Raw genomic sequence first — 27,546 nt, 5'->3', positions numbered from 1 at the left:
GTCCCGGTGCCTACACGACGGCAAACCTGCCTGTGATGGCAAACCTCCTGCTTAAATGAAGTTAAGAGAGCTAGTGCCTCATTTTTTTTTAATCGTGTGTCTGCCATGGCTGCTTGCAGCCACAGCGGACACATGGAGGGTGGGGGATCCTGGTAATGTACCATGCACTTGCACGGTACATTATTTGGGCTCTGGGGGCAGGGCAATGTATGATGGTGCATCCCAACACCCCAATTCCCGGAGCTGCCGGGCGAGCCGCCCGCCCAGGGAAGGGTCAGAAATCATCTGTGGGGAGGGTAAGTAAAACCCGCCCTCCCTGCAGACCTCCACAGAGCTCTTACTGATTGTGAGAAGAGCTCCAATAAGTAAGATATTCACCCCAAATCACCCACACACTGGTTCTTATATTCACACACTGGTTCTTATATTGTCTCAGTAAACCAAAATAAGTAAAAATCAATCAACTCTGTCCTACTATAAACTTAAGTGCTTCAGCTTCACAGTGTATTATGCCATAAGCCAGTACCAAATGAGTGATATACACACAACAGCAGGACTTTTTTCATAGCCTATGGGGCTGAGACCCGGCTTACACTGCCCCTTGTGGTGACTTGTTGCACTTGCATCTCCAGATCTTATATGGCCTTGTCCTGTGCTTCCCTGCAGACAAGAAGCATACAGGTGGCTTCCTGTCTGAAACAGATCTTGAGGCTATTCACACGATGGGAGGAAATCGGGCTAGCAGAGGCTAGCCCGATTTCCTCCCATCGTGTGAACCACCGGGCTCAGCTTCGAGCCCGGTGGTTCCTAAGTGGGTAACCCACCAAAGAACCCCTGCCCTTAAACCAGGTTTGCAGAGTGAGTACTCCGCAATCCCGTTCTTTTTTTTACTGGTGTGTTGCTGCAGTACGGTTCCACACCAACTCATGAGTAGACCCCTGACCAGGAGGCTCAAAAGCAGCCTCCCGGCTCGGGGGTCTCTCCAGTATGCCCTGCGCACTTGCGCAGGGCATGCTGGAGCTTCCAGGGGCCACATGGCCCTCAAACTCCCCAGCCCTGGCTGGCTCCATGACGGAGCTGGCAGTTGTGTGGGTGGCCGCTGCAGCTGCCCAGAGCAGACTGCTGCTCGTCTGCGGGGAGAGTGGGCTAAGCCCTCTCTCCCTGCAAACCCCCTAGAGGCTCTGCTCACTAATCGTGAGAAGAGCCTCCTTTACTCAATTTCAGGGTTTGCTTGCTTGCTTCCTTGATTTTGTCTGCTCAGCTAAACCTCTGGCATTTTCTTGACCTTTGGTTATTGGCTTGTTCCCAGACTCCTGATTGTCTGCTCGGCTTGATCTCTGATGTGTTTACGGCCTTCAGCTAGTGTTTTGTCCCCTGACTTCTGTCTGTTTGGCTTGACCTCTCGTGTGTTCCAGACTTCCACAGTAGGAGCACTGTCTTACTGTGCATGCTTAAGTCCATGCTGAAAAAAGGCTGCAATGATCAAGATATTTATCCTTTTATTTCATTTAAATCATTTCTGAATGTGCTCAAAATCTCCAGCTAATTCATTTTGTTGCCTAGCTTGTTATGCAGCTCTGCTTGGTGGCATATCCCCCCTGTAGTTCTCAGGCACAACCGCTATAAAACTAAGGCCCCATAGTGAGCTTTTAAAATCATAAGCACATCAGTCAATTTGGGGATAATTATTTCCCCCCCCCGCCCAAATTGTTTTGTTTCTTACTTGCTCTAATGTACTTCAGACAAGATGAAAAGATTAAGTTCTTGCTTTTACCTTTGCTTCAATCTGCTTAGTATCTGGATTTTGGAACAAAAATTTGATTTTGCTCTTGCCATCGTCTGAAGACCCTTTAAGCTGGGAAAACTTGTACCTCCATAGTACAGCCTAAAGGAAACAAAATATACACATAAACACACGAAACAGAAAGGAAAGTCCTTGGAAATGTCTTAACCTACCAATGTCATAAAATTAAACAAGTGCAATATTTTCCAGTCTGAAATCTCTTTGAACATAAGGCTGTATTATACTTTGATAGTATCTTGTTCAAAGAAGTCAGACTGCATTTATGAAGAGTTCTTTGAAACCCTTATAGTTTCACCTGACCTTGGCTAACAAAAAGGGTGGAGGGAGGGGAAAAAGTTGTGAAGGTAAATAATCAGCCTCCATTTCCTGAGCAACTTCTTGTTGCATCATTTTCATACTGTGAAGTCAGTCTTCTGATAGCTTCTATTTTAATAATGTTGGAAAACTGGGCTGATGAAGCTACAGAAATGGACCAGAATTGCTTAATAACTCCTTGATTTAGGAACACAACAAACATAGTGTCATATGTTGTTTTACTACCTCCTGCAGCCCATCTCTGTCAAACTCCCAAGCTCTTGAATGTGCAAATGGACTATTAATGAGCATGGCAGATTCACTTCCCAGATTGCATGGGCACTTCTCACTTCGTTATTGATAGTTAGAGAACGAATTTATACACACACTACTGCCTCATTAGATCAAGCCCATACCTTTAAACAAGGGCTTTTACTTCTTAAGATCTTAGAGTGTCAAATGAAGATACAAATCTTTAGCCAGGTACAATGAAGCCTTCTCCCTTTAAACAAATGCCATGAAACAACTTTGTTTCCTGAACCTTCCAGTCAATTTGCTCAGAATTCCTAGGATGGGTGAGATGAAGACAGCTTCCCAGAGTTCTGCCCATTTTGGTGGAGACTACAATGCCACTATTACTGAGCTACAGGAAATGGGTTGAACTGTGAGTGTACAACAATGCTTCTACCGCTGCAGGGTCTAACCACTTGGACTTGCCCAGCTGATAGATTGATTCATACCCCAATATCATATAGCCTTGTATAATAGCCTAGCACCTGGCTATTTGGATGCTGTTGTACTAATTGCAAGAGTTGTGCAACCACATTTGCCCAATTCTGGCGATTAGCGCAACAGTACTCTTGCACAAAAGTCATGTTGCAGGGTGCACGAAACACTGAACAGTATGTTAGCCACTATTTCTATTGCATTGATAGAAAGAATAACACAAACTTCCAGTTGATATACCCATTACATTGCATGATATAATTTTAAAAGGTGGTGTTGGATAACTTTACATCAAATCCTACCTCAGCCATATACGCTATTGCTTCTTCTTGCCCTGCATATATTTGGCAAACAAATAGAAATTAATAAATGCGTATCAACTGACTAAAGCATTTGGATGCTATTGCTAAACTGCCTTTGAATGAGCATCTTACAGCTTAGCTAAAAGATTCAGGTTATCAGGAGTCTGGAAGTGAGCATAAAAATGAACAAACTGGCTACATTAGTGCATATTGGCTGTCCTGGTTCTAGCAAGAACCAGATGGTTCTGATAGTCATCTCGCCAATCCCTTCCAGCTTTCTTCTCAGCCTTTCTATAGCCATTTGATTATCACCAGACATCAGATTTGCCAGTGCAAACTCCAGCATAGATGTTCAATATTTTGTTTGATGTATAAATAAGCCCAAGATCTGTCCCTCTGCAAAATGTAAACAAGTCAAACTAGTTGGGAATTACCATGGTGTACTATACTGAATTATTAATTTGACACTTCAGATCACTACTAGGTGAACCACTACTTACTGTATGATAGGAAACATGAACTTTCTGAGGTCATGCACACAACCTCTCTGAGGAGGGCAGGCAGCCAGGCAAGCTTCTGCCTGCCTCCCCACACACCATCACGCTCCCCAGTTCGCTCTGCGACATGAGCTGTGCCATGCTGAGTGGCAGGCCCTGGAGCCAGAGAAGGAAGTCCTCCAGCATCCCTCAATGTAGTGTGCAAGGAGTGTGGTGCATTGATGGCTTTCCCCAGAACTGGGTGCTCTTGCTGCCAGGCTCTGTGTGAGCTCAGGCTGCCTCCAGCTCAAGCACACAGATGACCAAGGGGAAATTCCTGGGCTTCCTGGCAGGAAAAATTCCTGGGCTTCACACAAGCAGCCCTATCCTGGTAGGTGTGTGCAATCCCAGGTAAGGCTGCTTGGGTGAATAGCCTGACTGTCTATATTCACTGTAGTGCTTGTTAGAAATATCTTTCTTTCTTGTTCTGCCTTTGTCTTTAATAGCGGAGACATCTAATTACCTTGAAAATCTCTAAAAGCATCACTTTCTTATTTTCTACTACTGTATAATTCAAATGCACTTTTACAAACTGGGCTTCCCAATTCGGAGGCTGAATAAAACCTTCCTCTCATTCATTTTTTGCTACAAAGCCTTTCAACAGAAAGCAGGGCCTGGAATTACCATACTTGGAAGTATGCACTAGCCATCTCCTAATGCGAATTGGTTTCACCCCCAAAGAAAAATAGCTGAAAGTGTGTTAGGTATTCTAGGTGTGGTGTGGTGGGGAATATTTCACAAAGGCACTCTGCTTTATGTTTGGCACATTATTCATTTTTAATTGGAGGCTACAGGTTTAGCTTCAAAGCCAATTAATAATGACCCAGTTTCTGAAAGTATGGAAGCTACTAAAGCAATTTGGCTGAGGAAATTAAGAACATTTCCCTCACACCAAATGTCCATCCAAGTGTATCATCTGATTTCTAGCAGGGGACAGACAGAAGTTTCCAGAAAACACACAAGCAGAGCACCAAAGCAAAGCCTTCCCTCCTGGCTTGCCCCGAGCAGCTGGTATTTCAAGTCTCTGTATAGAAATTGAATAATAATAATAATTATTATTATTATTATTATTATTATTATTATTATTATTATTATTGCCTTTGAATCTGAAGATTCCGTTTTAGCTATCATGATTAATAGCCAACAATAGACCTACTATCCATACATTTATTAAATCTCATTTGAAATCCACCTAAGCCGGTGGTCACCATCTTGGAGCAGCAAATTCTATTAAGTTAATTGTGCATCATGAAAAGAAGAACTTTCACTTGTCTTGAAAGCGTCAAAAAAAAATTACTGGGTGACTTGGAGTGCTCCTAGGTCCAGCAACACCTTTTAATAACCAGGTGGCAGTGGTAACTAGGACTGCTTTTTATTAGCTTTGGCTGGCTCACCAGTTGCAGCTTTTACTAAGAAAAAAAATGGATCTGGATTTAGCCAGTCTTGCCCTGGTTACCTCTAGATTAGACTGTAATGCTATTTATCTAGGGCTGCTATTGAAGATGGAGTAGAACCTCTAAATGATTCAAAATGTGATTGCTGGAGTCATAGGAACATAGGAAGCTGCCATATACTGTCAAACCATAGGTCCATCTAGCTCAGTATTGTCTACACAGACTTGCAGTGCCTTCTCCAAGGTTGCAGGCAGGAATCGCTCTCAGCCCTATCTTGGAGAAACCAGGGAGGGAACTTGAAACCTTCTGCTCTTCCCAGAGGTGCTCCATCCCCTCAGAGGAATATCTTATAGTGCTCACACATCAAGTTTCCCATTCATATGCAACCAGGATGGCCCTTGCTTAGCTAAGGGGACAAGTTTTGCTTGCTACCACAAGACTAGCTCTCTTCTCCAGTCCTGACTGGAATCTAGCAATTGGAATATGTTACTTTTCTCTCATATGAACATCAATGGCTGCATATTCATTTACAGGCTCAATGCAAAGTTCTGGTGTTTATCTTTAAACCTCATTCAGAGTCATGACATTCTACTCACAAGTAGGACTTTTTTTACTCCTGAGTAGTCCCACTGGTTACATTAAATGCCTTCCAACTTTTCCCTACCATGGAATGTGGAATGTGCATATTATGGTTCCAGCCATAACCGTCAACCCCCGCACCCCTGGCCGCCCAAGCATGGTGACCTGTGTGTCTACACAACACACTGAAAATGTAAGTTGCTAGCTAAGAAAAATGAAGATCTCATCCAAGTGACTGTACAAGATGCTACCTTTTTTTTGCTGTGGTCCTCCAGCTTGTTTTCCAAAGTAAACATATCCTGTCAGAAGGTAGGATGTTTCTGCATCACAGCAGCACCACATTTTCAAACTGTACTTCTTTGGTTTGCTTGGCATGTGTTACTAGAAGGGGCAACACCCTTGGAAACCTGCTCATCAGCTGTGAGGTTGGACCCAGAAATGTAGCGCGGCTGCATAAACAAAGTCCAGATACCTCTAAAGAATACCAGCTTGTCAATCACTGTTATCTCCCATTGTGTGAGGTGATTTTCAACGCTGTGTCACATTTTTATTAATTAAAAAAAAAACAGGTGTGTGGTCATACTTTTGGATATATTGTGTACCAATTGCAGGTAATAATGTAACAAGGACATAGCTGAGAGTGCAGTGGTTGGTATGTTCACACTACATTTATTCAGCCAAGGTAGGAATTTATCCCATGATTCAGGATTAAATCTCCAAACAGCCTAGGACCTGGATCCCTTAAGAACTACAATTCTTCCTATTCAAAGAACAGTTTGAAAGTCTTCCTCCACTGACCCATTGCTCTTAGAGATGTGGCAAGCAGACACAAGACAGATAACTTTTTAAACTATGGTGCCAAAATTTTGGAATTTATCCCCTGAAGTCATGCACTGGAGTTCTCCACATCTAGGTAGGAGAAAACCTGTTAGACAAACTTTTAAATAGTCAATAACATACCTAGTATTATTATCTGGGTCATGCTCCTCCTATGTGCTTGTAACTGGTATATGTTTTAGACTTAATTTAAGGTTAGTGTAATTTTTATATTTAGATTTTTTTCCTCATGCCTTGTCAGATTTTTCATGTTAGTTACTTTGGATATGGTTTACTACAGAAAAGTGGGATATAAATTTTAATAATCAGCATCAACAACAACATTCAAAACCAGAAAGATTTTGTAACCAGAAAGGCCAAAATACAGTAGCTGACATCCCCAATAATGGTATGAAGACCACTGTATGAGAAGACCTCTGCAGCATTGAGTAATCCAAAGTCCTGCTGTGCCTGTGTTGGGTGATTTTCACCACTCTCTAATTCCCCAAGCAGCACTCTTTAACTCCCCTAGATCTGTCCCTAAGGGCTGCGCAACCCTCAGGGACATACTTACGGGTGTTAGACAGCTTCAGCGGGAAGGAGAGATTGGTTAAAATTGCTTCTCTGCCCACTTAGTGGGACTCTGGGTTTCTAAATGCTGGGGAGGTGCTTTGCATGCAACAAATCTATACCACCAGGGAAGGTGTTGGACAGTGTGATGAGCAGCTGAGTAATGATTAAAGGTTGTCTGAATTGTTTACTTTTATGATGCGGGGAGGGGAAAAAGCAGCAGGATTTTGTCACAGCTCATGAGTTTAAGACAATGAAAAACATTCTGAGTTTCTCAAAGAAAATGCTGTGGTAGACAATTATATGCTGTGATGTTATTGCCATAAGTAATAAATTGTGATGATCAATAATATTTGTTAACACTTGTCTTTCAACCTTAGCTAAATCTTTGCTATGAACAAATGAGAATTCAGTGGTGGCCAGATATACTGAATAACTGTGCCAGATACACTGAATTGTAAATCTTAAGTGACAGCAAACCAAATGAAAGCATGATTTCTCATAGAAATGTAGCTCTAAGGAATCCTGTACTGAAACAAGTTGCAGTTTTGAATTTTCCAAGTTAATGGAGTGAAATAACAGTTTCATTTCTCATTCATCTCAGGGCTACCACATCACTGTGTAAGATTAAAAATATTTGGTTAGGAAATTGATATTTTTCTACAGTTGGATGGTTTTGTCTTAATTAGGGACAGAGCTCTCTGTTTCTGTTCCACTGGAACTAAACACATTTCCTTTGATTTCTGTTCTACACCTCTACTAAAAATCTCCAGTTGCATGTGCACACACTTTTAAATATATATATATATATATTCAGCTATTTTCACATATTCCCTGCTGAAACAGCTGGTGCAATAACATATTTCAAAGTACAGATTTAAATTCATATCTTTCTGCAAACGTGCAGAATGCATAGAATCCATAGACATGTCAACATTTTCTAAAATCCAATCAGCGGAGAAGCAAAGAGAGTCCAGAGCTATGCACTCCATCATGAATTTTAGCAAGGGAGAAATTCATTAGCATTCCTAGGTTTCATTATCATTCTCCTACCCAGCAAATCAACACAACAAGAGTGTTGAATGAAAAGTATTTTCTGCTCAATTTGAGAGATGCCAATTAAGGAATGAATTAAAGAAGCCTATTAAACATAACAGGTTTATGTGAGCACTGTGATAATCACAGGACCTTTAAATTGTTTTATGCCTGTGTTTACCTTAGTCTTCCCAGGGACTTGGGAAAATGGCATCATGGAATTTAGTGAGCTGTACAAGATTAAGAAATATTATCAGCATGTTTGGAATGTCTTATTCACTTGAAGTCACAGTAAGACCTACTGGTGTTGATGAAATGACAAACATATAAGCAAGCAGAACTGAGTTAAGTCCCCTTCTTTCCCTGTTTGAATGGTCATTTGAAATGCTTGACTAACAAGCAGAAGGTTGCCAGTTCGAATCCCCACTGGTATGTTTCCCAGACTATGGGAAACACCTGTATTGGGCAGCAGCAATATAGGAAGATGCTGAAAGGCATCATCTCATACTGCATGGGAGGAATGGTAAACCCATCCTGTATTCTACCAAAGACAACCACAGGGCTGTGTGGGTGCCAGGAGTTGAAATCAACTTGACGGCACACTTTACCTTTACCTTTAAAGAAGCACACACTAGGGTATGTTTGCACCAGACTCTAACTGTTTCCCATGTAATATAGCCCTAAGCAGAGACTTTAAGAACTTAGGAAGCTGTTTTACCCTGAGTCAGACCAGTGGTCCATCCAGCTCAGTATTGTCTACCCTGAGTGGCAGCAGCTCTCCCAGGTTTCAGGCAGAAGCCTCTTCCAGCCCTATCTGGAGATTTAAGGGAGTGAACCTGGGACCTTCCACATGCAAGCATGCAGATGCTCTTCCACTGAGCTACAGCTCCATCCCCTAAGTGCTCATATGTAATCAACCATACAAATACAAACCAAGGTGAACCCTGCTTAGCAGTGGAGACAATTCATGCTTACTAACACAGGACCAGCTCTCCTCCCCACTTTTAGGATGGTCAGCAGTTAAATCCAAGTTTTGTCCCTCCTGGTGTCCCACTTACAAGTTTACTTCCAGGAAAGTTAGTACCAAATTAAAGATCATGGTTGGAGCAACTCCCCTATGAGAAAGGGCTACAATGTTTGGGCCTTTTTAGTTTACAAAAAAGGCAGGTAAGTGGACATGATAGAGGTATGTAGAATTATGCCATGTGGATCAAGTGGTTAGAGAGTCTCATGATATCAGAACCCGGGGTCATTTGTTGAAGCTAAATGATGGGAGATTCAGGACAGACAAAAGGATGTGCTTCTTTACACCACATGTAGCTAAACTATGGAATTTGCTGCCATATGGAATTTGCTGCTGAAATATGGAAGTGGTGAAGGCCACCAATTTAGACAGTTTTAAAAAAGGATTAGACAAATGTATGGAGGATAGGGCTATCAATGGCTACTAGCTTTGGTTCAGGGTATTTAAGAGAATGCCTTCTTCATTACAAACCCTGTCGCCTATTAAGATTGTCAAAGGAGGTTCATCTGAGGGTGTTGCCAATTCACCTGGTGGCAATTCAAAGACAAGCCTTTTCTATAGTTGCCCTGGAGCTGTGGAACACACTCCTTGTTGAGATTAGAGCTGCTCCATCCCTGATGGCTTTTAGGAAACAACTGAAGACACACAGGCTTTTGGCTGAACTTGACTGATTTAATGTTTTAATTTGAATTTTATATATGTTTTAGTGTTTTTTAAAAAACTGTGTTCAATTTTTTGTAAACCACCTTGACACTTCTGTACTAGGCGGTATATACACGTAGGGATGTGCTCAAACTGCAGTTCAAGCACTTTTAGGGAAATCAGAAATGAAACTTTAAGGAAAAGGAGAGCAGGTGCTTTCTTGCTCACTGCCACCCCTCCAAGCTTCCTGCTGGGGCAGCACACATCCCCCAAAGCCCTGTGTGCCATCAGCTTGCACACAGTGCCAGTGCAGGTAAACACCCGCTCCCCTTTTCCTTAAAGTTCCCTTCTGCTGTTCCTAAATCTGCTCGAACTGCGATTTGGGCACATCCCTAGTACCAGGAACTTTAAGAAAGAGGAGAGCAGGTCTTTATCTCAGCTTCCTGTTGGGGCAGTGCACATCTCAATAACACCCCCACACACACACACACAGTGCCAGCATCCATGGAGGGGTGTCCTCTGAGGGGCCAATGAACCTTTCAAACCTTCAACTCAGAAGAGAGCTTTGGTGGCCTTGGAAGTTTCCCCCTTATTTCCCATAGTTAGTTTCTGAGTCCATGCTGAGATGTTAGCAAAGTTCACCAACACCTGCCTTTTCAGATGCATTATTTTGAATCTTTCTCTCACCTGACTTTCCCTCTCTTTCTCTCCCTGCACTATATGTCTGAGGTTGAGGGGGGAAACCTTTAGGGTCTGGGAATGGGCTTGTCTTTCACCCACCAGTATCTTTTGCCTGGGGCATCGTCCTTGTCCTGAATGCATTATGATCATTTTTTGTAGGCTATGTGTGGCCCCCTAGGAGGTGCATTTGAATAAATTCTGGCCCACCACCTGATTGAGTTTGACACCCCTTGTTTAGGATAATTAACTGTTGTAATGAACTACAGCTGTTTGAATTAATTTGTAACACTAAAATTGACATGGATATTTAGTTGTGAAAAGACTGATAGATGATTTCTCACTAATTGATTTACATCTGATGTAGAGACTGAACAGTATTAAATAACTACTGGGTTAAAATATTATAATGGTTGAAAATTTAAGGAACCACTTACTGAATGTGAACGTGAATAATATACATGTTAGAAACTCATCAGCAACTGTGAAATGAATTCATACATGATTTCTAAATAATTGATTGAATTTGATCTAGCACAAAAGTGTTGACAGTAAGTAATGGGTTAACAATTTGTAACAATAGATGTACGAATATTTATAAAGAGAAAAATAACAACGGAAGATTAGTTCATATATGAACAAAAATTCAGAGGACCATAAAAATGAATATAGAATACTTACCAATGGAATAAAGAAACTAACAGTAGAAATACAGGAACAAAAAGGAATTACATTAGATGAATTTAAATCATCTAGGGGAAAGCTTAATGTTTCCCTGACAGAAAAATAAAAGAGTTTGAAGAAATGAAAAACAAAATGAAAATGAAAAACAAAACAAAACAAAATGAAAATGAAAAACAAAACAAAACAAAAAACAAAATTTTAGTAATCCTAAAAAAATACAAATTATCAGAAAAAACAAACAAACTAGATAGAAGTAACATATGGTGACAAAACTTTCAGAGGCAGTTTGTTGGATAAAGTTTCAAAGACAAAAAATGGGTGCTTAATCTAGAGCAGGGATTCTCAACGTTGGGTCCCCAGATGTTATTGGACTTTAACTCCCATAATCCCCAGCCCCAGTGGCTTTTGGTTGGGGATTATGGGAGTTGAAGTCCAATAACATCTGGGGACCCAACACTGAGAATTCCTGATCTAGAGGTCTGGTGGTTAAATATCTCAGCATTAAGATGGAGTAACTCATAATGCAGTTGGTTAGAGAAGGTGCTCCTAGGGAAAGCAGCAATAAAATACAAGGGTGGTTTTTAAAAAAAATCTACCCCAGAACACTTAAGAAAAAAGAAAAGGGTTCAAAATAATTAGATTTAGTGAACTGAGAAAACTTGAGAACAAATGGGAAGAGAACTTCCCTTTAAACTCTTGAAATATGAATAAATAAATAGTAATTTATAGTTCTGGGGATCATTTTCTTGAAACCTATGAGGTACCAATAACAATTAATACAACTTTGTCTTTTAGTGTCATCTTATTTGTGCTTTAGACAGATAGAGCCAATACTGTGTGATTTATGAAGCAACCTGAAAACATGCAGAGTTTTTAGAAAGACAATATGTACCCAATACATCAGTTTTATGTGCTTTTCAATCTCTGTGCCAACCTTGATTGCCAAAGGAAAAGTGAAAAGGAACCTGTCCTTCTCCCCAGACCATTCCCCATCCCTCTCTCACCACTGGAACCCACTGAGTTGCAACCATTTCAGAATAAAAACCCAACATCTCCACATTAACAGGTCTAAGGCTGTAAATACAGTGGCTGATATCCAGACTAATGATGCACATGAAAGATGAAAGCACATGAAAGTGCTTGTGCAATGAGGATAGCAGATAGCTTTGCACAATTCCAGGAAGAGGCTTCAAAGCAGGAAGCATGACATCATGTGCACAAGCACACCCAGTTTCACTTCTGCAGCATTAGTCTAGAATGCAAGCTCCCAACTTAGTGGAACTAGATAGCATTTGCACTAATGTAAGCCAACATACATTTATTTTCCAGGGAAGATTTATGAAGTAAAGAATTAGTGCTTCTGATATACCCTGTGACCAATTCCCCATAAACATCATACCACTCAAGGCCCAGAAGCCTGAACCAGAGAACAGCCATTTTGCAAACAGTTATAAATTGCCTTTAGAATGTAGCTGGGCACAATAGCCCTCCCTTCCGCTTGTTTCTCTCACTCCAGAGGTGTCCGTGGTCTTTTAGAATGTAAATTTTACTGCCTCTAATTGCTGGTTTCACTCACAAGGAAACTCAGTCTCAACCTTGAAGATAGCAGTAAGCAATAAGCAAAGGGGCCCTGAGAGGCTCCAAGACTTCACCAATAACAATCCTGCTGACACATAGGCAAGATAAGGCCAAAGAGCCAAACTAAAGGAGACAGAACAACCTGTGAATTACAGAGCTCTGGGAACTGTTGTATGTCAATGCCATGTCAATTGCTTCTTGTTTGATGCAAATGGGGATTGATCTGCGTATGTAATTGCCAAAGTATCTTCTATCAATATATTGCTATGTCATAGATATGTAGAACAAAGGACTTCGAATGTATAAACAGTTGCCTACAATTCTGCACCTTTGCTCTCGATTTGGGCTTTGCCCTGAGTTTGCCTACTCATCTGCAGAAGTAAATGGTTTTACACTTTTCCTGTGTGTGTGTGTGTATCAATTGGTATTGATACCACGCAGATAAAGAACCGGATTTTTGGTATATCACTGCAGAGCCACAAATGACTGTCTAATTTCATTTCTACGGTTCTTGAAAACAACCTCCATTTTGGACTGTACTCTTAACATTTCTTCTGTTTTTGCCCAAGTCTTGGCAAACAGAAGGAAGTGTGAGAAGGCTAGCTATGAAGACTCTAGGCAACTAAGCAATTTCTGAGCTATTGGCACAATTCAGTTCAGGGAAGGTTCTGAGACTTGGAAGCAAAGGAACTGTGAAATCCCTACGCTAGCCTGCCCAAGCTTGGAAAAGCTCCCCAAATTAAAACTTATGCAGAGTCCTTTCATATACTCTCTGTAAGTTTTCCTCCCAGATCTTGTGATTAGTAACAGCCCCACCCTAGCCCTGCTTACAGACTGACCTGGTTCAGACGTAAGAGGAAACTGAAGGTTCCTTCACCTATGGTTTCCTAACCTGAATGTCTGAATTTGGGGAAATGGAGTTTGCAGGGGGAGCGACCCATGGTTTCCCTTGCCAAACTCCACTCTGAACCTTTCACCACCGCAAACTCCATTTCTGTGGCGCCAGCATTACATCTGAATGCTGGCACTGTAGTTTGGGTCCCAGGGAACCAGAGTTGAGGGAGGAAGCTCCTCCCTCACTCTGGCCCGATTGGCTGTGCAGGCTGTCCTCCAGGAAAGAAGGAAACCTGTACAGCCAGCTCCCCCACCTCTCTGCAGTCTCACTGACTGCAGAGAGGCAGCTCTCCCTACGTCTGAATGCGGACAGGAGAGCAGGGGGAAGGGGGCATGGAATCACGGCTCTGTGTTACAGCTGAACCAGGCCACTGTATATAGGACCTTTGCCTATCATTTAACTCAGTTCAGTCAGGGGACTTCTCCAACTTTGAACAAACAAGCTTTTGCTCTCTGAGCAAAAGTCCTGCGCTTTCTTGAACTGTGCCCTCCGGGGTAGCTCAGAGACTACAGTTTGCTGGAGCCTTAAAAATCAGCCTTTGGCAGCTTCTACATAGTTCTAACATGTGATTAGCATCCAGTGCTTTGAAAAAAATCAGAGAAAGACTTGACCTTTCCCCTGCAATTTCTTAGCCATTTGATTAAAGGTTTTCCCACCTGGAAAATGCAAATTGTGTACCACAATTTGAAACTCAAAAGAATAGCCACACTATTTCTTGAACATCTACAGAAACAGAACATAGATGATAGTATGTGAATAGTTCCAAACTAAATTTATTCTTCAGGTCAGGTAAATACTTTTGGAAAATTATCTGCAGTGTTCTCCAAATAGACCTGAGGCATGTTTCGGGGGTGGGGGGGGGTGGAGATCAATGGAAAGGCACCCACTGACTTCAGTGAAGTATAGATCAGGGTTGCAGTAATCATGATAATGTAAATGCTGATGGTATGTCATGGGTCTGTCAAAACAAATTACTTGCTTCAGGTGAGTGAGCAAAGTAGGATTTTATAAGGCTAGAAAAAATATTACAAGGACTGGGGCTAAGTCTAATGGTTTCTGACTTCTAGGCAGCTCATATTCCTCTTATTCTGATAGTGTTAGCAGTTGAATATTTTGATTAAGATATTTATGTTGGGTTTTTCAGTTAAGAAAATATAAATACAAAGCCGTTATGTTAATAGTCCTATTAATGCAGTTCCATATCTGAATGATGGATTCTATCAGAAAGAAACTGCATTGCAAAAGATCTTACAGGAAGAAAGCACAACAATGAAAGGGGAAAAAATAAATTGAGGCATTTTTGTTACTCACACTTAAATTACAGCCTTGACATTTGACCAATGTGGCCTGTGATTTTCTATAGCAACTAGATTATGATACAATCACCCTGATCCAGTGAAAACAATCTATAAGTAAAAACCTATTTCTATGCCAGTCATTTGTTATGTTGGGGAGGGGAAAAGCAGAAATTGGTTAAGGTGTCTCCTTCTGAATGCCTAGTAGGCTATCAGCTTTGTGTATGAGGGACGTAGGTCTACATTCTGGATGGAGGAAATAATTCCCAGGGCTCTTGGTACCTATCGATCGGAGCAACATTACAGGCATGAGGAAGGTAGAGGAGAAGGAAAAGAGAGATCCTCTTACCACTGCTGGAGCAGCAGCAGCAGACATAGCTGTGCCACCAAGTAAAGGAGTTTGGGGAAGGAGTCCTCCGATTCATATTAAAAGTGAAAATTGGAGAAGAGCCCAGCGCACAACATGCTTGCCACGATACTGAAGGCAAACACTGTGCATCACTGAGCATTGTATTCCTGAAACAAGGTTGAAAACTTTTGTATCAAAATGGGGGGAGGGAGGTAAAGGTGTGGGAAACTCATACATGGGAACATAGCACATAGACAGCTGCCATATACTGAGTCAGGCTATTGGTCCATCTATTTCAGTATTGTCTACACAGACTGGCAGCGGCTTCTCCTAGGCTGCACGCAGGAGTCTCTCTCAGCCCTATCTTGGAGATGCCAGAGAGTGAACATGGAACAGTCTGCATGCAAGTAGGTCCTGCATGTAGGGTTCTGCATGCAAAAACCTTCTGCATGTAGTGGCAACCGTACTCCTTCCAGCAGCTGGTTGACGCTTTTTTACTCAATTTCTTAAAAGAAGATATCATGCAGTGACATAATGTCATTCTGATAGAGGCTTTGGGAATTTAAAAAAATGTGGCCACAATCCAAGCTGCTGCAGGGGTGCCCTGCCCCAAGAGCTCCCAATTTTTGGTACCTCACCTCAGCTTTATTCTGAAGAAAGGAGTTACAATCTGCAGCAATATCACTAGAAGTTTGTCCCTTTAGCATTTTGGTAGCCTGTAGTGTTCTGCCTTGAGGACTTAACTTCTCTCAATACAGAGCAAGAAAGCAGCAGTGGGGGCAGGGGAATAGAGGGCAGTGGTTGTAGAAAAAGGGGTCAACAGTGTCCTCTGTCTTAGGACAGAACTACCAAAACCAGCCTTTAGAATTATTAAAATCATAATGAGGATTTGGCAGAGAAAAATATACTGCATTGACAAACTTCAGAAGGTGGCTGAACTCTCAAAACATAACACTTTGAATTTGGAGTATTAATGTGATACAGGACCACTTTTTGCAATCTTACCTTGGTTGCTGCATCAAAGCATACAAAACCCATGCCAAAGTCAATGGTAAGCCCCATAAGATGACTCTCCAGAACACAGGCATATGTCTTGGACTAGAAAAGATCAGAAAATAGCAGCATGTTATTTGGCACATTCATTCGCTGCCTATATAGCTCAAAATGGTGGCTAAGCTATAACCTATTATTGACCAATGTTCCAAACTTTCTAAGCATTGACTCTACCATTACAGATACATTTCAGAAGAACTATATTGCATATTTTGTTGATTAATACAGTGAGCATTAATTAGGTTGTTTGAAGGAGTGTATGTCAAAGTAAGAAACAAACCTGGCTGAGATTCATTTGAGTTTGCAGAACACATTTTGTAAAGGCAACAGGGGAAGAGCTACCAGTCTGAGCCCCTCTGCCCCTCCCACCTGGTGTTTTTCCTCCTGCTCCTCCTTCCTACAGCCAGTAGGTTCTGGTCCTGCCTTGATCTGCTCCCCCTTCCTTCCCTTACCTGCTGTGGCTGCCAGTCATCATCGTATTTTAAATGGGAAAGAGATTATTTATTTATTTATTTATTTGATTTCTATACCACCCTTCCAAAAATGGCTCAGAGCAGTTTACACAGAGAAATAAGTAAGTAAGTAAATAAGATGGACCCTTGTCCCCAAAGGGCTCACAATCTAAAAAGAAACATCAGATAGACACCAGCAACAGTCACTGGAGGTACTGTGCTGGGGGTGGACAGGGCCACTTACTCTCCCCCTGCTAAATAAAGAGAATCACCACGTTAAAAGGTGCCTCTTTGCCAAGTTAGCAGGGGCAAGATTAACTTAAGATTTAATTGATCTCTTCTGCATGCCCTCATTAGCATTGCCCTGTTCCCTTCAAGCAACCTTAGCAAACTGCTAGGAGAGGAATCAACTGAGCATCTGGGTCAGGTTGGAGACTGGGCACTTCCTTATTTTTTGTTGGTGGGGTCAACATTTGGACCTCCCCACTACAAAGAGAATTTAGCAGGCAGCTTTTCAGGAGGCGCTGAACAGGAGAAACTTAGGCACTTGGCCCACCCCTTCCTCATTGGCTCCAAATGCCCAGAGCTCAGTTCTCCTTGCCTTCCTATTGGCCAGGAGCCGTGAGTCAACCCTCAAGTTTCTCGCTGTTTATCTCCCTGCAACAGGGAGGAATTGTTTGCATCAGTATTTGCAAGTTGCAAAAGTTCTTGTGGATGAGCCTCCTGCCCCCCACTATCTGCAAACTTAGAAAAATAAAACAAATCCTTTAAAAAAGCAACAACAGTTGCTTGGACAACTAGTAACTTGGTTCCTGCTTCGCTTTCTTGTTTCCTTCTGTTGGTCACAGGTATATGTGGTTAAGATGTGCTGGAAAGTAAGAACCGCCTTAAGATACATTATGAAAGGCGGTATAAAAATTGAATAATGAATAAATAAAGAAGCTCAATTTCTTGGGAGGAAGGCTAGGTTGGAGAAGATATGGGGCAATGGGGGGGAGGAGGAATTAGAGACTTTTTGCAGCTTCTGCAGTTAGCGGTTTTAGCAGCCCCCATCCAGAGAGTTACAAAAAATGCTTTCTATCAGCTTCGGCTGATTCGACAACTGTGCTCGTTCCTTGAAGAGGATGACCTCAAAACAGTGGTGCATCAGCTGGTAACCTCCTGGCTTGACTATTGCAATGCACTCTACGTGAGGCTGCCTTTGTATGTAGTCCGGAAACTTCAGCTAGTTCAGAATGTGGCAGCCAGATTGGTCTCTGGGGCAACCCGGAGAGACCTTATTATTATTATTATTATTATTATTAGTAGTAGTAGTAGTAGTAGTAGTAGTAGTAGTAGTATATATTAACATAGCCAGACAGATGTTATTGACTGGTTTGTTTTATCCAGATGACATCATTATTATTATTTCTTGTTTACACAGTCAGACAGGTGTTATTGACTGCTTTGTTTTATCCAGACTTTGAGTCCTTCCCAAGGACCTGGGATGCCAGAATTTTATTGTCATCATCATCATCATTATTATTTTACATTTATATCCCACTCTTCCTCCAAGGAGCCCAGAGCGGTGTACTACGTACTTGAGTTTCTCTTTCACAACAACCCTGTGAAGTTGGTTAGGCTGAGAGAGAAGTGACTGGCCCAGAGTCACCCAGCTAGTTTCATGGCAGAATGGGGATTTGAACTAGGGTCTCACCGGTCCTAGTCCAGCACTCTAACCACTACACCACGCTGGCTCTTGAAACAATTACACGGGCTGCCGATATGTTTCCGGGCAAAATACAAAGTGCTGGTTATTATCTTTAAAGCCCTGAATGGCTTGGCTAAGAGATATCTTAGAGAGCGCCTTCTTTTACATGATCCCCACCACACGTTAAGGTCATCCGAGGAGGTCCGTCTCCAGTTACCACTTGTTTGTTTGGTGGTGACTCAGAGGCGGGCCTTCTCTGTAGCTGCTCCTGGGCTGTGGAATGCACTTCCAGCAGAAATTCGTAATCTTAATTCCTTACTGACCTTCAAGAGAGCCCTTAAAACCCATCTGTTTGGCCTGGCCTTTCAGGTTTTTTAATTAGCTTTAATCGTTTTAATGCTAACCTGGTTTTCAGGGTTTTAATTGTTATGATAGTTTAATTGTTTTTTAAGACGTTTTAATTGGTGTTAATATTTATCTCTCTGTTTTAATTGTTATTGGTTTTAATGGTTTATGTTTTTAATTGTAAACTGCCCTGAGCCATTCCAGAAGGGAATGGGAATTAAAGGGAATTTTAAAAATCGAATAAATAAAAAGGGATCTCAAGAGGCTTTCTTTGAATCTCCCCCAATGCATTTATTGTTTAACTTGGATAACACTTTCATATGGAAGGGTGGGGGCTCAACCCCAATAAAACCAATAGCAAGCAACAGGTTTTTTCCCAGATGGTCCTGCTGGCAAACTGGCAAACTGCTTCTGCAGATTGTAACCCAAACCCTATCCTATGCATGTTTACTCAGAAGTAATTCCCACTGAGTTCAGTGGGACTTAGTTGCATCAATCACAGTTCCATCTATATTTCCTCAAAGTAAGTCCCATTGAGTTCAGCAGCACTTCTCATTAGGAAAGAATTAAAGAATTGTAGACTTGGAAGAGACTTTAGAGGCCTTCTAGTCCAATATGTAAATTACACTTATATCACATTAAAAGGTGCCTCTTTGCCAAGTTATCAGGGGTGATGACAACTATGTCAATTAACATTATTGAGCAAACATGTTGAACCACATATAACTACTGGCTAACATACTACAAAAAACTACACATGTGGTGGAGCATAATGTTTGCACAGTTGCACAAGGGCAAAACTTGTGCAGAGTTGTTCACTGTGCAGAGGTGTTCACTTCACTGGTGCACCACTCCATTTGCACAATTTTTGCTTTTGTGCAACAGTGTTCTTGCACAACTATGCAAATACTTTGTTCCACCATGTGTATAATGTTGAACCGCATAGTATTACAGTTTTGAAGCACATGCTTGTGCTGGTTTTCTTGGCATAAAGTTCAGAAACATAATTTTCAATGTTGAGATAGCTTGTTCCTCTTAAAAATAGACATCTCGCTCATACATATACATAGAGCCTGACCAAGAGCAGTTAAAGCCAAGAAGCATATTGCCTTCCAGAGACAGGGACTGGCAATTCCAGCCAACAATATGTCCTAGGTAGCTTTCATCAAATAGGACAGGGCATAGATCCAATCCTCCAATAGTTCCTATCATGCACACATTCTACATTGGTGAGTGATAATACAACCCAAATAAGCAGGACAATACTGAGCCTCTAGTGTCTTAAACTTAGTTTCTGTACTAGGATTTATGGCTCATTCCAGATTGACCTAAAACTGTCCAATTTTGTCTGCAAAATAAATGGAAGTTTCATTACAGCTTGAGTCCACAACCTATGGTACTTTCAGATACTGCTGAACTACAACTCCCATCATACCCACCTACAATTTATTGGTGGTTGGGGGTGATGGGAATTGTAGTTCAGCAACATTCGGAGTACTACAGGTTGGGAACATTAATTACATTACAGCAACCTAACCATAGACATGGAACCAACCAGAATCAGACCATTCATCCTTTAGGATACTGCTATTAGATTCACTTTGCAAGCACAAAAGATGGTGTTCTTCACAGCTGTCACTGCTACAGCAATCCTTGCAAAAGGGTAATTGAAATATATATATGCTATTAAGTCAAATAAATCAATGGGTATAAGCCATCCAATCTTCTGGTACTACATCCAAGGAGACCCCAACAACCATTTCAGCAGCCCACCTTGCTTGAAGCTTGTGCTATTAAACAGCAGATCTGTAAATGCAAAAACCCTATGGACATCCAGGTAGTTATCGTGGATGAACATGCTGACCTGGCATGCATTAAGGAGAGCTGGTTGGATGAGGGAGATAATGTAAATCTCTCAGTTCTATCCACCAGGTTTCTGGGTGAAGCATCAGCTATGGCAAGGTGGGCAGGGAGGGGTGGGGATGGACCTCCTGGTCCATCAGGAGACCATCTCCCGCACCAGATGTACTGTCCACCATTCTGATCACTTAAATATCTAATGCTGAGTATGTATGTATTTATTTACAATGTCTCCGAATGGCATCCATTAAAAATGCTTTTCTGTGACATTTTGTTACCAGAAGTAGACTATTAAATGGCTCCCCCTTCCCTTTCTCTCTATCTTTTAAAATTACAATTATACTCCCTGGTTCTTTCCTTCCTTTAAGTCCCCCCCCCCAGCTTTCCCTTTCTATTAAAGAAGAAGAAAGCAGTGTGGAGCTATTTTGTCTTCCTTCTTCTGCAGGCCATCCACAGTGGGGGGAGATGCTATGTCAGGCCCGTAGGGAGACCAACGGTAACCCATGTTCACGCACCCCATTTCCGAGCAAAACCCCGCCCCCTGTGTCTGATGTCAGATGCAGGGGTGGGGAAGGGGCGCAAGACATGGCTCCTCAGGGGGCATGGCTCAGGTTCTTTGAACTCATTTGTGCAATGGTGGCTCTGCCCCTGTGCTAGATAGTTTGCATTGCAGCCCCTAAAACCTGGTTCACAATATGGTGCTTGAAGTGGTCCACTTCACCCTCCATAACCATTTTTCCTGCCCATTAACTATTATGATACCATGGACATCGTATTTTAACTTATTCAACAGAAATAGTACAAAATATATTGCCAGGAATGATGAGTTAGATACTCATATACAAACCTTCCAGCAAACATCATGGGAGGAAAATAAAATAATTTTGATTTGATCATGTGAGAAAAGAAATTACTCCCCAAATTTCCCAAAATAAGAACAAAAGAGTCAATGGAATGGAATGCTTGCAGTCATATTTGTGAATCAAGTACTTTTCAAAATTCTAATTTTCATCCAATTGTGTATGAATATTTATTACATAGTAATTACTTTTATATGAATTAATTGTATTAACCCATGCAGAGAAACAACTGCTTTCTTCCAAAACTGATTGAGATACGGTGATTATTTGACAGGCAAAAAAGTTTGTGGTTCTTTTCAATCTGTCACATGTTTTAATTGGGGCTGGTGGTTATCAATGTTGTGATATACATCCTCATGCATGAACCAGTGTCCCTCTCTCAAGTTCCTGGATGAAAAAAACCCTTTTATTTATTTAAAGGTCTGTTATGGCCTCTTGTAATGGGTAAACAGTGTGGGGTTACTTTATGTGGCAGGAGACTGTAAGAAAGCCCCTTAGAGTAAAAGAAAGCCATCCACCTCAATGCTCTAATTTAGCAGTTCAGAACCTCTGTGAGTGCTAGATTTGTTCCATCAATCATTCCACCTAAGGGTCATTCTCCTGCTTTCTTCACCTACAGAGCTATCAGTACTCAAACACAGCTCTTAGCAGGAAATATTGAAAGGTTAAAATCGGCTTTGAGCAGTTGTCACAAAGTGATCAAAGATTAGTGCAGACTATAGGTTAAAGAGGTAAAGGTTCATTTTCAGTCTCTCATTTTCTGGCTCAAAATTGGAGGTTTTATTTCACCTATAGCTTCTCTGTTTACGTTAATTAATCCTTTTAGCTGTTTTCTTGGAGCAAATAACATGGAGAATACTTGCAACAGATGACATAATGTCAGAGTCTTACAGCTTTAATATAAACCTTTCAAACTTAAAACATACCATAAAGAGTGAATTATTGGCTTTTGATTATTGATTTCACACTCTGAAAGCCATTTTTAAAATCAAGCTAAAGGTTTCCCATACACCAGGCAGCTCAGTAGTAATCTCCTACTATGTTCCAAAAGTAGAGAATCTTAAATTTGAGTCCATGAATAATTCAGCAGCTCAGGTTCAAAAGGAGAACCAAAGGCATTTACATTTCTCAGACCTGAGACCTGCAGCACACTAGAGGAGACACTTAAATCATGGAAATAATGCTATGCTGTGCTGTGAGCTCAGCCAAGCCCATCTCTGAAGCAGAAAGGGCTAGGTCACTTTTTGGGTCATAAGATCCTACCTGAATCCTGGCTTTCAAAAATCCATATTTGTACAAAGAAATCCTTGTAAGCTTACTCAGGTTACTCAATACCCCTTGACCTTTTTTATGGTATAAAGAGCTACGATATAAATGTACGTGGAAACTTTTAAAAGTTCTCAATAAAGACATAAAATCAATTTAAAATAGGAAGGAGAGAAGTACTTGCACATAGTGAGGCTGTTCTCATGAGTAGCCAAGCCAGGCTTAGGCAGTTAAAAGAACTGGCTGAGAACCATAAGAACCAGTTCTCTGAGAACCAGGATCCATGTGGATCTCGGTAGTGCCATGGTGCCAAACCCAGCACTGAAGCCCAGCTCTTAGCCTGGGTTAATGGAGTGAGGGCACCAAGGGTCTGGGGGCTCCCAAGGCTCTGACTTGGCCAGGGTACCCCCTTGCCCGCTCCCACACCCAGCCGGGGAGCAAGGCACACCCCTTTTCTGCCCAGCCAGAATTTCACTGAAATACTGACTGGGGAGGGATGGACCTTCCCCTGGGCATTGGCTCCTCCCTTGCATCTGATGTCAGATGCAAAGGGATGGGGGCAGTGCCAAGAACAGGGCTGACACCCCCAGCAGAGATTCATTTCCCCATCAGTGGTTGGTGGAATTGCTGAAAGGGAGCTCCTTCCCAGTGAAAGGCCCTGGTCTCGCCCCTTTGTGTCTGACATCAGATGCAAGGGAGTGTGGCTTGGGGGGGGGGGTGCATGCCCGAAGGAACACCCAGGGGATGGGGAGCCACCAGTTGAACTTTGTTCTCCCGCGCCCCTGCCAAGCTCCCTACGCCCCTGCTGGGAGGTAGATTAGTTTGATAGTTCTCCTGGCTTGATCATAAATTGTGGTTAGAATAAGCTGAGATCAGACACAATAACAACTCTACATGAGGAACAGAAACTTCAAACATCCTCCCCTTGCATGCAAAGCATATGCGGCTGAAGTTAAGAACATATTTGAATTGTTTAACATCATGGAAAGACAACCTGATGAACTATGGGAGGAAATAAAGACAATTGTCACTGAAGTAACCCTTCAATATATTGCATATAAGCAGCCAATGAAATCGGCGAAGTGGATATCAGATGCTACAATAAGAATAGCAGAAAGGAGAAGGAAAGAAAAAGCTACTGGTGACAGGAAAGAAATGCGAAGATTAAATGCAGAGTTTCAGAGAGAAGTGAGAAAAGATAAAGAAAAATATTGATCATCTGAACACTGTAAGGAAATGGAGGAAGCAGTTAAGAGAGGTCATATAAGGGAGTGTTTTGCTTATGTGATAAAGGCGAGAAGCCCTTTTATGGCAAGGAAGGCAATGGTTAGAGGTCATGATAGGCAGGAATTACATAATCAACAAGCAATTAGAGAAAGTTGTATGGGCACTCAATCAGCTGTCTAACCACGAAGCCCCTGGAGTTGATGGAGTACCAGTAGAGTTATTGAGAGTTTTACCAATAAAGGTATTGGCGGCACTATGTCAAAGTGTATGGAAGACTTGTTGGTGGCCAAAATAGTGGAAAAGGTCTGTATTTATACCAATACCAAAGAAAGGTAATACGAAAGACTGCTCAAACTATCGCACCATAGCCCTGATACCACTTGTGAGTAAAATTCTTGTGAAGATCATTCAACAACATAAGAATCCAACTGTCGATAGAGAGATGCCAGATGTACAAGCAGGATTTCGAAAAGGAAGAGGAATGCGTGATCACATTGCCAATCTTCGGTGGATGATAGAAAAGGTGAAGGAATATAAAAAATACCTCTATATGTGCTTCATTGACTATACAAAAGCTTTTGATTGTTTTGATCATGATAAGCTCTGGAATTGCCTTAAAGAAATGGGAATATCATTACATCTCATCCAGCTTATACAGTCACTGTACTCTGATCAAGAAGCCATGGTAAGAAAGGCATATGGAGATACAGAGTGGTTTAAAATTGGGAGAGGCACTCGTCAAGGTTGCATGCTCTCCCACACTATTTAATATGTACACAGAAATGGTCCTGAGAAATGCATATTTGGAAGAATCTGCTACTGGAGTGAAAATTGGTGGCAGGAATATTAACAACCTTCGATATGCAGATGATACAACATTGCTTGCAGAAAGCAAGAAAGATCTAGAGCGGCTAATTTTAAAAATTAAAGATGAAAGTGAAAAATTTGGATTGCATCTTAACATCAAGAAAACAAATATATTGACGACTGCAGAGAATACACAAGTCAGAGTGAAGATCAATAATGAGATAATTGATCTTTTCTTGGCTCTAAAATCGATCAATGTGGTGACTGCAGCCCTGAAATCAGAAGGCATATAGCACTTGGAAGAACTGCAGTGTTCAGCATGAGCAAAATTTGGAAAAGCAAAGATATTAGTCTTCCAATCAAATGTAGACTAGTCAATGCAATAATATTTCCGATAGCTACATATGGCTGTGAAACTTGGACTTTGAAGAAGGCAGATAGGAGAAGGATGGATCCTTTTGAGATATGGTGTTGGAGGCGATTGTTGTATATCCCATGGACACCAAGAATCACGAATAAGGAAGTTTTAGATAGAGTTAAACCAAGAACATTGCTAGAAGTCAAGATTACTAAACAAAGAATGACATATTTTAGTCATGTCATGTGATCTCATTCACTCAAAAAGAGAATTATGTTGGGAATGATCAGCGGAAGAAGGAGATGGGGACGGCCTTGTACTCGGTGGCTGGATATTATTAAAAATGACACCGGAATGACCATGGTGGAATTAAAGGAAGATGTACGGGATAGGATGGCATAGAGTGCATTGATCCATAGAGTGACCGAGAGTCAGACATGACTGAATGGATAAGAAGAAGAAAGTATGCAAAGCAAGCAAGCCTGAGGCTTGTGATAGTAACATCAAATTTTGTACAGTATAGTGTTTTAGTATGACATCTGAATCCACCAAGCCACTTCAAGTCATGCTTTGAGGGTGATCTGGAGTTCTGGACCAAAGTTTCCTAGATTCAAGCCTCTCTAGTCACTATACTATACATTTCAAGAACATAAATGTACTATCCAATCTCAAAAGGAAACCTCACCAGTAAAATCAAACAAAATAACAACAAAAACAAACAAACCCCAAGCTCAGCACTGCTGGTTATTAAACTCACATTTTCGTTTGCTGAGCACACAAACAAAACATTCTTATTAGTAGCATCAAGGTTTTGAAGGCAAGAACCAAATAAATATACAGACCCTGGTATCAAGATAACAAAAAAATTAATTTCTTGAGCAAAAAAATGGCAACTCTATCACTAACAACTTGTTGGACATTTTAATATTAAAATATCCCATAGCAGCAGTTGGCTTTATTTCAAGTTGAACATCACATGCAACAGACTACAACAGTGTAGTGTAGAGCCAGCATAGCATAGTGTTTAGAATGTTGGACTAGTGCTGGGAAGACCGGAGTTTGAATCTCCATTCAACCATGAAACTCACTGGGTGACTCTGGGCCAATCATGTATCTCTCGGCCTAACCTACCTCACAGGGTTGTTGTGAGGATAAAAATAAGCATGTATACTGCTCTGAGCTCCTTGGAGGAAGAAAAGGACATAAATGTAATAAATACTGGAATTGTAGTTATGTTACCTGTATTCGTTCCACTTCTAAAAATGTTGCTGATTGGAAAGCCTTTTCCCATTGTGTGAGGTCACATTCTAATTCTACAGAAAAGTAGAGATCCTCTCCAGTTTCAGACTGGACACCAAAGCAGTGTTTCCGTCGGTCCAGCAGATCACTGTCCTGATGAAAACCTGGAGTTATATAATCTTGCATACATCAATTAATATTTCTTATTGCATACACCCACATGTTAGATGCAGAACAACTACCTAGGCAGAACTTAACTACCTTGTAATATTTATATACTCTTCTTCAGTATCAATAATCTGAATAAAATGGAAACAAAAATATTTTTCAGAGTTTTCATTTCAAGTAAAATGGTATAGTTTTGTTTGCAAGACTCCACAGTTGGAACATTTCATCTCCCAATAAACCAATTCCCACAATAAGCTCTAAATCTGGGTTCTAAAATGCTTCTGAAATGTGTCATAAATCCTATGATTCATAGTACACAATGATATGCCAAAATTACATAAAATATGTTGAATCACATTCTTTTAAATCCAAAAATTAACCAAAGAAACATATCCACTTAAAAAGCTTGCCCATTGTTGGGTTTTCTGCTGTTCCATTAACAGTGGCCTTGATTTGTGTAATCTGTTGTCAGGAATTTAGAGTCATGCACTGAGGCCCTTTGGAATTTAGCATGGCATCTTACTTGGGGAATCTAGGTCCTCCAAGCGGTCTGAGGCTGTTTTCAAAAGTTTTATATTAATTAGTTTTTGCATTTACTAGGTCTGGAGCTGTTGAGTTAAAGAAGATCCATATACCAGGGGTTCTTAAACATGGGTCCCCAGATGTTGTTGGACTACAACTCCCATCAACCCCAGCCACAATGGTCAAAGACACTAGTGGCCTCCAGGTTTGTTTGTTTTTGTCCTTTAGACCCAGGTCCACACACAATTTTCTTGAGCTTGACTTCTGTTTGGGGACACTTTCATATTTCCCTCTGTTCAAATTTATTCTGGGATTTTGCAGTTCCATTTTGTTGTTGTTGCAAGGTGGCACTGCTGTATTTGCTTTCTGTCATCCTTCTGGTATGCATTTCAAGAATTTGTAAGGATGATTGCAGTCATGGTGGTCAAGTCTGAAAAAAACACTCTGTTGCCACATTTGAAATCTTGCACAAAATCTCAGAAGAACCTGTGCACTTCA

At 41.3% G+C, this 27,546-nt stretch overlaps 1 protein-coding gene across 11 annotated transcripts in view; it reads right to left on the bottom strand.

Annotated features, from left to right (window-relative positions):
* SNTG1 (syntrophin gamma 1) overlaps positions 1 to 27,546 on the bottom strand; it is a 437,703-nt gene that overhangs the window by 17,479 nt on the left and 392,678 nt on the right. For all 11 annotated transcript variants that reach the window (XM_053247884.1, XM_053247887.1, XM_053247888.1 and 8 more), the window contains 3 exons: positions 26,359 to 26,511; positions 16,207 to 16,299; positions 1,775 to 1,885 (listed from right to left, as the gene is read on the bottom strand). In XM_053247884.1, the coding sequence (XP_053103859.1) occupies positions 1,775 to 1,885; positions 16,207 to 16,299; positions 26,359 to 26,511 (357 nt within the window). The remainder of the gene's footprint in view (positions 1 to 1,774; positions 1,886 to 16,206; positions 16,300 to 26,358; positions 26,512 to 27,546) is intronic.

This window comes from Hemicordylus capensis, chromosome 4 (genome assembly GCF_027244095.1).
Source record: "Hemicordylus capensis ecotype Gifberg chromosome 4, rHemCap1.1.pri, whole genome shotgun sequence".
In the NCBI taxonomy this organism is placed as follows: domain Eukaryota; kingdom Metazoa; phylum Chordata; class Lepidosauria; order Squamata; family Cordylidae; genus Hemicordylus; species Hemicordylus capensis.
The sequence above is the reverse complement of the archived record's forward strand: the minus strand, read 5'-3'. Positions and strand labels throughout refer to the sequence as shown.